The following is a 13,460-nucleotide window of genomic DNA, read 5'->3' on the forward strand; positions in this document are numbered from 1 at the left end:
GGGGGGAGTGAATGTACAGCACTCTCTCCCACCTTCAATACCACGACTGAGGTGCCCTTGAGCAAGGCACCGAACCCCCAACTGCTCCCCGGGCGCCGCAGCATAAATGGCTGCCCACTGCTCCGGGTGTGTGTTCACGGAGTGTGTGTGTTCACTGCTGTGTGTGTGCACTTTGGATGGGTTAAACGCAGAGCACTAAATTATAGTATGGGTAACCATACTTGGCCACATGTCACTTCACTAATTGGCAAACAACTAGGGTGAACATCAATACAACCATAAAACCCTTGCATAGACAATTTTAGATGAATCCACAAATGTCTAAGGAACACATACCGTATGAAATGAACCCGAGAATTCAAGACCAATTTTTTCTGCAGGGTTACAAATGATTCATTTTAATAAGAGTGAATGTTACTGTAGCTGCTGTTAAGAGTCTTCATATGAATGGCAGGATTGAATGGATTGCCTATAAGTGGCTCTTTTGTTGAAATACAAATGAGACATTAAATATTCAAGTGGAAATGGAAATTTAAAAAGACCTTTTGTATGCTCTCATACTCTAAAGCAGATGTTGAATGTGCGTGCCACTGTTTGTTATAGAAAGTGACTGATAGTATCAAAACGCTTGTAATTATTTTAGGAAACCAGTTTGCCACCCAGCATTGAGTAAGTGCATGCATATACTTGAAATGCTCAAACGCTCAATTGTTTATCCAGAAAAAAATCCGAATTGTAGTAGAGTGATTATACATTTATTGAATAGCTAATTCTATATAATAATAAAGCAATTATAGGTATTATAATTATATGTTTAATTATAACATTTCTTTTTATTTCAGTTAACGAAAATGATTTTAAATGGTGGAAGTTTAGGTTAAAAATAACAACACTGATTCTGACTGTCCATCCAGCATTATAAAAAATAAAATAAAATTAAATTAAATTAAATAAAATGTAATTTAATTAAAAAAAATTTTTTTTTTAAATTGGAGCATTTGCTTTTTCACTTGCTTCAGGATCCTTTGTAGTGGAAGTTTGCTGCACAAGTAGGGAACATAAAATGGGAAACCCAGAGTGGAGCTGGAAAACCTGGAGTGATCATTGAAGTGAAGAAATTGCTGTCCCATCTTCACTCACATACTCTGTTCCATTCTGTGTATTGCTTGGTCACACGCAAACATTGATGCTTTGGCTTTTTCGATGTGAAAACTATGTAAATTTATAAGATATACAAATTAACTTACTTTTGGCACATATTGCTTGATTTTTTTTTTTTAAGATAAAGATCAAAAATATATTGTTTTAAACATGTAACATAATAGGACTTACAGTATATTCATTTAATAATAATAATAATAATAATAAATTCTAAAAAGGGAAAAAAAATGTCTTCAAATGCACATTCTTTCAGACGTTGTCAGTGTATTTTTTTCACAATAAATACTGTATTGGCAATCAGCATCCAGGGTTGTAATTTTAATTGTTGTTGTTTTTATCTTAATGTCACTTGCTTACAAAAAATGAAGATGAAAAATTAGGCCTCCTCATCTCAGCAGGTCATTTTCATTATCTCTTCATCCGTACACCTCAGAGAGTGGATTGCTTCGTCAGAAATAGCCTTTAAATCAATCAGAATGTCTCACCAGGAAGAACAAAGACATTTGATTTGTTAGATATACTCTCATCAAGAGATAAAACATGGCATTTTTATTCAGAGAATGAATTTTTATATTGAGTTTTTTTTTTCATTCGCACCTGTCTACAGTTGTTCATACTGAATACAGTATCCTTTTATAATTCTTCCAGTAAGGGCAGATGGATGACTGGCGTTACAGCTGAGAACGGATAGATGACGTGAGGGTGTTTGTGCTTGAGCTGAGAGATTCCTTACAGCTGAGTGAGTTCCCTCTTATTCTAAATTTAGATGAGTGCCTTGTGAGATAGAGACAGCTGCTGGACGCTGAGGTGCTGCGTGTAAGAGAAGGTCCTGCACCATGTCCGTCAGCTACAACGTTATACAACGGTTAGCTACTATCTCTTAATCGAGTGCTGCAGGAACGAGTACAAAACCCGGAAATCAGTTCACATTTTTTTTTTTCACTTCCAAACCCATTGACCCGAAGTCAGGGGGTTTGCTGCTTAAAACAATATTCATTTAATAATAATAATAATAATAATAAATTCTAAAAAGGGAAAAAAAATGTCTTCAAATGCACATTCTTTCAGACGTTGTCAGTGTATTTTTTTCACAATAAATACTGTATTGGCAATCAGCATCCAGGGTTGTAATTTTAATTGTTGTTGTTTTTATCTTAATGTCACTTGCTTACAAAAAATGAAGATGAAAAATTAGGCCTCCTCATCTCAGCAGGTCATTTTCATTATCTCTTCATCCGTACACCTCAGAGAGTGGATTGCTTCGTCAGAAATAGCCTTTAAATCAATCAGAATGTCTCACCAGGAAGAACAAAGACATTTGATTTGTTAGATATACTCTCATCAAGAGATAAAACATGGCATTTTTATTCAGAGAATGAATTTTTATATTGAGTTTTTTTTTTCATTCGCACCTGTCTACAGTTGTTCATACTGAATACAGTATCCTTTTATAATTCTTCCAGTAAGGGCAGATGGATGACTGGCGTTACAGCTGAGAACGGATAGATGACGTGAGGGTGTTTGTGCTTGAGCTGAGAGATTCCTTACAGCTGAGTGAGTTCCCTCTTATTCTAAATTTAGATGAGTGCCTTGTGAGATAGAGACAGCTGCTGGACGCTGAGGTGCTGCGTGTAAGAGAAGGTCCTGCACCATGTCCGTCAGCTACAACGTTATACAACGGTTAGCTACTATCTCTTAATCGAGTGCTGCAGGAACGAGTACAAAACCCGGAAATCAGTTCACATTTTTTTTTTTTCACTTCCAAACCCATTGACCCGAAGTCAGTGGGTTTGCTGCTTAACACAATCCAAACTGGATTGGAATTGTTTGGTTTTGTCAACTCTAAACTCTAAAACTCAGAATTAGTTTTGGGCAAGAGGCCACAGGTGTTGCAGAAGTGTAACTAGTGCTACTAAAAAAAATAAAAAATAGATAAACGAATGTACTGTATATATATATATATATATATATATACACAGTATACATAAGATTTCATTAGTTCATAAACATAATTGCTTCGTTATATCAAGCTATTTCAAACATTATCATAAAACTAATGAGAACCCATTTGCAGGGATAATTCGTTTTATATTTTTAATTAGAGCCACATTAACATCTAATTGGCAACAAGTATCAAATTAAAATGTGCATGGATTCAAATTCGGTATGCTTGGGGTCAAAGGTCATTTTTGAGGCGCATTAAGGTTGGTTTAAATCCATAATAATCTTTTTTCATTTTATTTTATTAATTTTTTTTGTTTGTTTGGTTAATATTACACTGAATTGCATTTTACTCATTTGTAAGAGTGGTAAAAAAAATGTACATTTTGCCAGATTTACAGAATTTGGGGTTTGTGCCCAGGCCATGTTTTTAATTCAGAAACACTCAAAACTCCCAAGCGCTTTTTGATCCCCGAAAAAATTATCAAATGTCAATGTAATTTTTTTCAAATAGTCCCTTTAATGTAAAGACCATCTACAGTATATCCATACACTATATTTGCCAGTTCACCGTCCATTATGTGTGGACTGCCACCTAGTGATATTATTCTGACCCTGCAGTTTCACTACTCAACATTATATCAAGCACAGTACATTCCTTTAAAGGCAGAGTAAGTGATTACTGGTAGCCAATGTTGATATTTGAAATCACCAAAACAAACACGCCCCTACCCCAAAAGGGTCTTGCCCCTATTTTGATAGCTCTGCCCCACATATACGTACGCAACCCAGGCAACGATTAGTTCTGTGAAACAAAGCAAAACCAATGTTACACCGTGTCTACGGACGTGAGCGGCGTGGCGCAACAAATCCCCGACAGAAAACTGCTGCCGGGTTCTATTTATGACGTGCTGACACAAATTTCAAATGGTTTTCAACGGTCGTTTGATCGCGTCCGGTGTAGGCAGACTTTAGCTGTTGTAGACCCGGTGTTACTCACCTATTGAGAAGAAACATAGCAACCTCGGCGTCCGATCGCAGGCCTCCGCTCCTTGAGTTCTCTCCAGCGCTGGAAAGCTGATCCGATATTTACACGGGTCCTACTTCTTGCCTTATCGTTCCGCAGACGTTTTCCTCTTTTGTTTTTTATCCGCCATCTCTATCTTTCTGTCGCTCGGCTCGGCTAATGTCCGTCCCATGCACTGAAAGCTCTCTCCTCCACATCACGAGTAGACACGCCCCTTATTGCTGATTGGCTACAAGTTTGTTTTGCTATTCGGCCCGAATCAGTTTTCTAAAGTGTTTTTGAAAAATCACATACCCTGCCTTTAAGCTTATTCTGTTAGACTAAAACACTGCAGAAACACCTGTAAGATTTTGACAGATGTAATTTATTTCACTCGCCATCTGACACTGATAATAACTACAGTACATCAGAGGAAATATTTTTGCACAGCGTACTCAAAGGTTTCAACCAGAAAATGAAAAAGAACCAGTTCAGGCTTTATATAAAGGTAGGACAGACACTGGTGCAAATATCATTGTACAGTTCCAGTAGGGTTAAGACTACAGTACGGGTGCATTGAGATCTGGGACGTGTCGTAGTTCCATTTGAAAGATTCACACAAAGAGAGTCTAACTTTGGTCAACAAACATCGGAAAAGAGCTGACATCAATATTAACGAATAATTTAAAAAGCATATCGGTTCAGTCCAGTCAACATGACATTCACAAACACGTGTGCTTCTTAAGCACTGCTCAGTGATGCCCAAAGCCCAGCTTTAGGACGGTGCCACACCAAAAAAACACTTATTGACCTACAATATCCCCCCTTTACAGTCAGCAACAGCTAAATGGGGCACTTCAACACTGTAGATGAGGAAATATACAGCAGCTACAACAGGAAGCTCTCCTCTGAATCGCTGCCAGAGTTTCAGGAAAGAAGCGTCACATTGGTAGAGGAAATTCTTCTAGGAAGCCAAAACCTTCACAGTGACCTTGTGTTCTCATCAGTGAAGGCCGTCCTCTAAAGAGCCGTTCACTTGCCAGATCTTGACTGTCCGGTCACTGTGAAAAAGCAACGAGAGAATTCGAATCAATAATTTATACAGTTTTACTGCTCACTTTAAAGCAGTGTTAGCAACCGTTTTCTATATTTTCTGAAAAGCGAGTGGGTGGTTATGGGCCAAAAGCTGCCACAATGCTAGGCTGTTGTGAATCCTGAGTGGTTGCTAAGGTGTTGCTACACAATTGCTAGGGTGTATTACTAGTAGTCAGTACTAGTAGTTACAGTAGTCCATCACTGATTATAGATTAGATTATCAAAACTGTAGTTAGTAACGTAATCCAGGTTACTCATTTTAGGTAATGTATTCTGACTACTTTTTGGATTACTTTTAGATTACTTTTTAATCTAACTTGTTTTAAACTTACCATTTAACATACCATATTGATATAAAAAGCAAAGAGAAAGAAAATAGATTCCATTTTTTTGATATCAACATTATAAGATGCATTTAACATTACATTACACCAGGGTTTCCCAAACTAGGCTTAATGTAAGAACTGTCGTGGGTTTGTGAGTTGATAAAAAGCTAATAATTAATTAAACAATAAAAATGTAATTTAAAAAATAATATTGAAACACTAAAATATTTAATATAAATATTTAATTTGTTTAGCTGTGACCATAAGCAACATTGAACTGTAAACACATGCAAATGTGTTTTTAAATAACTGAAATATTAATGTCCTCAGAGATATTTCCGGCTGACAAAAAATGTTTGCGAATCCCTTTGTTTCATACATGGTCTAACTGCTTGAGAAGTACTTTCCCGTCCAAATTCAGAAGCATGGATCGTAAAATTATTTTCATGACATTTACATGGCCATTCAACGTGTATTGTGAATATAGTCAAAGCAAATTTTTAGAAAGGAAAATTAAAAAATTAGGGAGAATAAATAAATTATGTATGATTTACTGACACTGCATGAATAGCGTAATCCTGTAATCCATAAAAAAGTAACTGTAATCTGATTATGAGTATTATATTACATAATATACTTGATTTTTTGCAATCTGATTACGTAATCCAGATTACATGTAATCAGTTACTACCCAGCTCTGTTGCTATCCATTTGCAAAAAGCTTGCCATGTAGTTCGTAGGGTGTTCTAATCATTTTTAGCACAATAGCTTGCTAACATACCAGTTACATAATGTATTTGCACTTTTTAGTAATTCCATGACATTGTAGCGACAACACTGCATGTCCGTAATTTTATTACCATCAAATTACCAACTCAAAACAATATCAGGTATGAGTTTGTAAGTTCATAAGTTATCCAAGAACATTTCAGTTACATACTATATTCAAAATACTTTGATAATTTAATGACTTATTAACTTGGGCATGTCCATCCATAGAACAACACATGAAAATGAACAACTATTGATCCATGATGTTGCCACAATGTTGTAATTACTAACTGACAACCACACAAAGTTTCAGCATGGCAACGTAAACAGTTCCATCATGGCAGAATGTTGCTATGCATTGGCTAGCTAGGGTTTTGGGTTAGGTTGTTTGGTTGTTACCAAGGTATTGCTAAATTGAGTGGTTGTTAGCGTAAGCTAAAACTGAAGCTGCAAGTTCTGTTTATTTGTATTTTATATATGTGTGTGTTCTTTGTTGATATCTGAATGTCTGTCACTCACTCTGAGGCGGTAAAGAGCTGACTGCTGTTTGTGCAGATGTCATTGACAGAGCTGTCATGACCCCTTATTTCTCCCAGAGCTCTAAGCGTGTCTGTGTGCCAGAATTTGAGCAGTCCGCCCTTGCAGCCGCTCATAACAGCGCTGGAGCCAGGGACCACCGCCAGAGAGCTCAGGAGATCAGAGTGAGCCTTTTCTACCTGCTGCAAGATGAAGAAACATGTAAACAAATCAATTACAGAAGGGTAACCGAAAATGTGAGGGTTTTACTATACCCAGTTTTTATGTGTGATAGTTAAAAGTCATTTCAGGATTTATTTTTAGATAAAAGTCAACCCTGTTCCAAACTCTAGTGATCTGTCTACTGTCAAAATATCAGAAACATCGGAAACCAAATAACCCGCTACTAAGATGAATGGAAATGCTAACAAATAGCTTTTTCCAAGTATTAAAGACTTTAGGCATTAGCATATTGCTAAGCTAATGACTTAATAAATGAAACACTAAGAGACTAGACTGCTAACAATTGATTTTAAAAGTATGTAGCATGTTATGCTAGTCTAGCATCTTGATCTTCTCATAAGAGTGATTCACAGTTAAGTTGATTGCAAAAGTTTTGGGTTAGCATGTGGCTAAGCTACATTAGGCTATATATTGTGTAAAATAGCCACATTTTAATGAGATTAACCATAACCATTTTCTAAGAGTACTTATTCAGTATTACAATAAAAAGAGGTATATTTTTAATAATATTTGTTCGTGATTCCATCATCTTAAATGACAAGTACAAGGACTATTCTTCAAATAATTATTGCAATACTGACTTACATTTGAGTCACGGTGAGATCTTAAAAGTAGGCACCACAGTTTTGCTGAATACTGTTTGGGACCGATTTAGTTTTGGGAACGATGCCTGAAAATGCTGCTTAGGTAGGCAGCTCACTAGGATCTGGAACACAGCCATAGTGTTTACCGCAAAGCTGGCTTTCCTTGCAACATTACTTACCTCTTGTAGCTGTTTGCGGGTTAAGTCCCATTTTTTAATGCAGGAGTCCCTGGCAGCAGTAAAAAGTGCATCGCCGTGAATGGCCAGAGCCTCCAGCCCATCCTGATGGGATGGGTCGAAATGATGTGTGGCGCTGATGCTGCCCTGAGCGCCTTCCACCACGTCAAACATCTGCAACACATGAAAATAAAAGCCTTAGAGATGCATCACAAGTCCCAAAAAGCATGTCTATCAGAGTCCGAAAGCATGTTCCTGGATAGCCATTTTGTTTCTTGTTGCACTTGAGGCCATATTAATAGTTTAAACTACTGTTTGTGTTCAAGCATCCATAAATGAGCTGCAACTGCTTGTATAATTGTGCATGAGCCATGACCAAAAGGTGAAAATTATTATATGGAAATCAGCATGTGCACGTTAGTTCACAGAGAGCATGTTAGAATGGCCGAACATACCTTCACGGTGTGATCTTTTGAGCCTGTTATGACCACATCTTGACCCTTCCCCATCTGGTCTACCGTAAGACACATTACCGGCCCCAGATGTCCCGTCAGTTTTCCAGTAGATACAAACCTGTAGACAACACAAACAAGTAATGTGTAAATGGAGACTTAATGCTAGAATACACTGCAAAGACTTTTACAGGTTTTAAAAGGCGTCTTATACTTGCCAACTACAACATGAAAAATATAGATATTGCATGTTACCTTGCTTGATTGTTCCAAACCTGATTTTGACTACTCAATATTTTGTTTGCACTACCCATTTTGCTAGTTAACAACGATGCAGGAGAATATTGCAAAATGCATACCATTGCTCGCTTTTCTTTTATACTTTGCTGGTGTGTACACAGCTTCGGAAAACAGCATTCAAATCATCCATACGAACCAAAATCTGACATCAAACGAACCAGTGTGCGCACCAAAATGACTATTGTGAGTCATGCAAGTAATGCATGTCAATTAGCATGTCATAGTAACAAGAAAATATGCTTGGGACCACAGGTTGAGATCTGTAGTTCCAATCACACAAACTGCGAACCACATTAGTCGTTTCAGAAACACTGAATTGAATGTTGGTAACAATGGAATTTGTGACCATAGTTGGCTAACGATGCTTTTGGGAAACACTTTTGGGAAACACAAACAAACTGGTCCTTTGCTGGTTTAAGCTGGTCCTTTTGCTGGTTTATGCTGGTCATGTGCTGGCAAAGGACCAGCATAAACCAGCAAAAGGACCAGCATAAACCAGCAAAGGACCAGCTTAAACCAGCAAAGGACCAGAACCAGCAAAAGGACCAGCATAAACCAGCAAAGGACCAGCTTAAACCAGCAAAGGACCAGTTTAAACCAGCAAAGGACCAGCATAAACCAGCATCCCAGCGTCAAAACATACCTAACCAGCATATGCTGTTTTTTTCAACAGGGTTGAGTGTACAAATTAGCGTGACAATTTGCGTGCTACCATGTGAAAAAAAAGTGCATTCTTAATGGCCACATCTGTAGATGAGTAAAACAACATCTAGTTTAATTTGAATATTTGAAAGTAACACTATCACCATGAGCACTGTAAAACGCATTTCTTAGTTATAGTCCCTACAGTCTTTGTTTAGTACCTTCTCAAGTCCCACATCCTGACTGTGTTGCCTGATGCAGCATAAAGGAATGTTCCGGAAGGATTGAGGGCGATCTGATTGATCTGATTTTCTCCTGGAGGAATGGCAACAGAACTGCTTCCACAAGTGTCACCTTGAGACACCTGTCCAGAAGATCTGAAGAAGACAGAGAGCTAAAAATGAGCAACCATAGGTAAAATATTTAGAAGCATTAGAGAACACTGGCTTTCAATAAATTAAACAATACCAGGGTGACTCACGTGAGGGTGCGGATGCATTTGGCAGAGTCACGGATGTCCCATACTTTGACATAAGCAGTAGAGACAGTGAAGACCAGGCTGGAACAGTATCGGACTGACACTACACTGCTGGGATGATCTCCAAGAGACATGATCTCCTGACCCGTTACCAGGTTCCACACCTTACATGTGCGATCTGAGATAAAGAAGGAATGGATGGGGATAGAACACAATGTTTATCACTCTTGTACTGGCAATGCATTAAGGGTAACACTGAAATTCAGAAGCAGAAATTCTTTGCATTCATAATTAGTTATATTACGCATTGTGGTACTATTGTGAATGCGTCGAAGACTGAGAAGAACAAGAAATTGTTGAATGAAGTCGTTATTTTTTTTTCTTTGTGCACAAAAAGTATTCTCGTAGCTTCATAAAATTACGGTTGAACCACTGATGTCACATGGACTATTTTAACGATGTCCTTACTACCTTTCTGGCTGTCTATGGGAGGGTCAGAAAGCTCTCGGATTTCATCAAAAATATCTTAATTTGTGTTCCGAAGATGAACGAAGGTCTTACGGGTTTGGAACGACATGAGGGTGAGTAATTAATGACAGTATTTTCATTTTTGGGTGAACCTTCCCTTTAACCCTCTGATCCAACCCCCTTATTTACTGCTGCTAGAAGAGATGGATTGAATGTGTTACCTGAATTGTAGTTAGCTAATAATAATTTAAACTCAAATCAATGTTACACCCATGTATTTATTTATCTGTTAATCAACCATGTAATATATAGCATAATATATAGATCTTCATTATTGCATAATAAACAACCAGCTGACTGTGCATGAGGTGACATTTAGTAAAGTAAATTATATACTCCTTTGTATTTTACTGTGGTAAGGACCTGTTTGTAAGGCTGTAACTCCTTACATGAAACACAAAAAGTTCACTGACCCTTTGAGCCAGTGAAGAGTAGATCATCAGTTGAGTCCACACACAGCAGGGGTTTAGTATGACCCTCGGCCACATGCACACACTGCAGTCTGGCTTCTCGACTGGAGCGCACCGCCTGAGCTGGGCTTGCTGGACCTCTGGACCAAAAAACACATGATACTGATGCATTAAACACTCAATAAAATCAGACTAATAAAATACACTGGCTCCGTTTCAAAGCTGCCTATAGCTAGAGAGCGCTTTTAGGGATCATAGGTTGTTCTAAAGGTGTGGTCACAGAATTTTTGCCAGCAAATCCATTCATTTCAATAAGAATCCAAGGTATTGGAAATTTCATGTGAGGGCGAAAGATTTTCCCACGCAGATTTTGCAACAGGTTCGACGGGTGTAGTAATGTGAAGCACAGTTCACACAGTGGTCAACTAAGCCATTTTCTGTTTGTCACTGCGGTGAATCCACATTAGCAACTTGAACACTGCAAAATCCAAGTTATTACAATATGAATTCATGCGATCATACACTGTTTCCAATGGACCTTTTCTGGAAATATTTTGACAACATTTTGCTAATGTGACCAGACCTTAAAAAGTTGGTTCACCCAAAAATTTAAATTCTGTCATCGTTTACTCACCATCATTTTGTTCCAAACCTGTATGAGTTTCTTTCTTCTGCTGAACACAAACAAAGATATTTTGAAGAATGTGTGTAACCAAACAGTTGATGGTAGTCATAATATTTCTTTTTCCATATTATGGAAGTCATTGGCTTCCGTCAACTGTTTGCTCACCCACATTCTATAAATACTCTAAATTATTATTTTGTGCTCAACAGAAAAAAGAAACTTGGAACATCTTGAGGGTGAGTAAATGAAGACAGAATTTTCATTTTTGTGTGAACTAACCGTTTAAGACATGTTGTGTGTGGAGGGAAAATAATTGATTGGAGAAATTGCTAATAATTTCATTACAATAAATTACATCCTCAAAAACATATCATAATTATGTAATTTTGAACGAGTGAAGGCCTTTATTATAGCAGATATGTGTATGTACATGTCCAAACTGAATATGCAGTTTCACAACAAGAGCCGCCACTCCCACATCAATGCAGGATCAGACAGAGAAAAGAATTATGGGAAGAGCAAAGCAAATCAGGTTTTGAAGTGCAGAGATAGGCGCTATTTTTGTGTTTCTAACCCAACAGCAGTCCCTGAACAGAACAAAACTGAAAAACTGTGGCTGAAACTTGGTTGGAAATAATGTAAAAGTGGTTATTTTGATATGGGAACGAAAGTATAGATGTTCACTTTAGAACATCTGTAAACAAATTTAGCAAAGATGTTTGGAAGGAGGACATTTATGAATAGCAAGCCATTTCTTACTGTTTGTCCAGGGTTTTGGTTCTTTCTGTAGGGTTCTGGCTCCTGTCCTGTGCTCTTCTGCGGGTGAGAGGCGAGCGGTCCAGAGACTTCCTTTCTGTAGCCGTGGGAGATCTGGCACTGGAGCTACGCAATAGACAAAAGCCAGTGTGACTTAAAAACCTCACATCAGACGTGAATGTAATGTTTATTAGAATGTGTCGACATGTTTATGAGTTTAGAATAAAGGGATGGCTGCTTGAATTAAATGATTTTTCAAAAAAGATTGTAAAAATAAATGTTTACATAATACTTGGATTATGCTTCTGCTTGCCAAACACTTACACAGCATTTGTCTTGGATGCTAAGCTAGAGGTGAAGGCCACTGAGTCTCTGTCTCCTAAGTAGGGAACGGGTGCAGGTTCTTTATTTTCTTCTGGACTCTCCACTACAGGAAGCAGAGGGGCAGAGAAATCCTCTGGAGGGGCGTCAGGGTCACCAGTGTTGGCGTACAGCAGCTCCATTTGGGTGGTGGTTCTTCTGCGAGCCTAAATTGATCATATACTCAAATAATTAATTCATACATCAGGGAAAAGGATTATTTTGTCATGCTTTTGTCTTATGATCTAGTATTCAGCTCAGTCAATGCTCTCAACATTCTTTTTTCTCTTCAGTGAAGATAATTAGGGCTTCTGTTACTGTTATTATTGTTGTATGACAAACTATTAGTCTGTAATTATCAATTAGTTAAACCATAATTATGTGGATAACAGAGTGGGAAGTAAATAATACAAAACCAAATAGGCTATTTTAACAAACTACTTGTCACAATAGGTTTTGATCACACTGTATTTAAATTGATTTATTATTAAATACTGTAGTTGTTTTTTAAATATATAAATGAATAAACACAGAATTACTACAGTTCTACCTTATTCCTGGCTTTGGTTTCTCCACAAAGTTTCATGAGATCCGAAGCCAAACAACTACAAGAGACACAGAAACAGACGTTGATATTGATTTAAATGCACACAGCAGCCAAATAACTGTTTGCGGATGAACATGTTATACAGTATACAGTAGTGCCTACAAAAAGTGCACAACAAACAATTTCACAAGTAGATTAAATTAGCCTTCACCAAATTACTGACATCAAGTGAATGACATAAAGGCAGATTTACAATAGGGGTGTGACGGTGAGGAAATTTTCCCACCATTTAATCGACGTGTGACGACACCGGTAATACCGGTATCACCGTGGGGGCGGGGGCATTCCCTCTTTTCCTCGCTTTCCTTCGCTTTTAAATAGCTTGTAAAAGTTGCGTGCGCATTTTACTTTCACGTTCAAATAGCGGCAATTCGGCGTAAAGCAATTGTTCGTTTTTAGTTCGTTTGAATTTCCCCTCTTTTCCTCACTTTCATTCGCTTTTAAATAGCTTAAACGTGCCGTGCGCATTTTACTTTCACTTTC

At 37.7% G+C, this 13,460-nt stretch overlaps 1 protein-coding gene across 1 annotated transcript in view; it reads right to left on the bottom strand.

Annotated features, from left to right (window-relative positions):
• Nucleotides 1-4,472: 4,472 nt before the first annotated feature.
• Nucleotides 4,473-13,460, bottom strand: part of LOC107726820 (kinesin-like protein KIF21A) — a 49,577-nt gene continuing 40,589 nt past the window's right edge. Inside the window, 10 exon segments of the mRNA XM_074560130.1 lie at nt 4,473-5,169; nt 6,820-7,019; nt 7,823-7,993; nt 8,275-8,392; nt 9,435-9,590; nt 9,695-9,869; nt 10,633-10,769; nt 12,014-12,136; nt 12,335-12,537; nt 12,921-13,012. Of these exon segments, the coding sequence (XP_074416231.1) occupies nt 5,112-5,169; nt 6,820-7,019; nt 7,823-7,993; nt 8,275-8,392; nt 9,435-9,590; nt 9,695-9,869; nt 10,633-10,769; nt 12,014-12,136; nt 12,335-12,537; nt 12,921-13,012 (1,433 nt within the window). The 3' untranslated portion in view covers nt 4,473-5,111.

The sequence above is a fragment of the Sinocyclocheilus rhinocerous genome, unplaced genomic scaffold (genome assembly GCF_001515625.1).
Source record: "Sinocyclocheilus rhinocerous isolate Xijiao unplaced genomic scaffold, SAMN03320098_v1.1 scaffold155, whole genome shotgun sequence".
NCBI classification, from domain to species: domain Eukaryota; kingdom Metazoa; phylum Chordata; class Actinopteri; order Cypriniformes; family Cyprinidae; genus Sinocyclocheilus; species Sinocyclocheilus rhinocerous.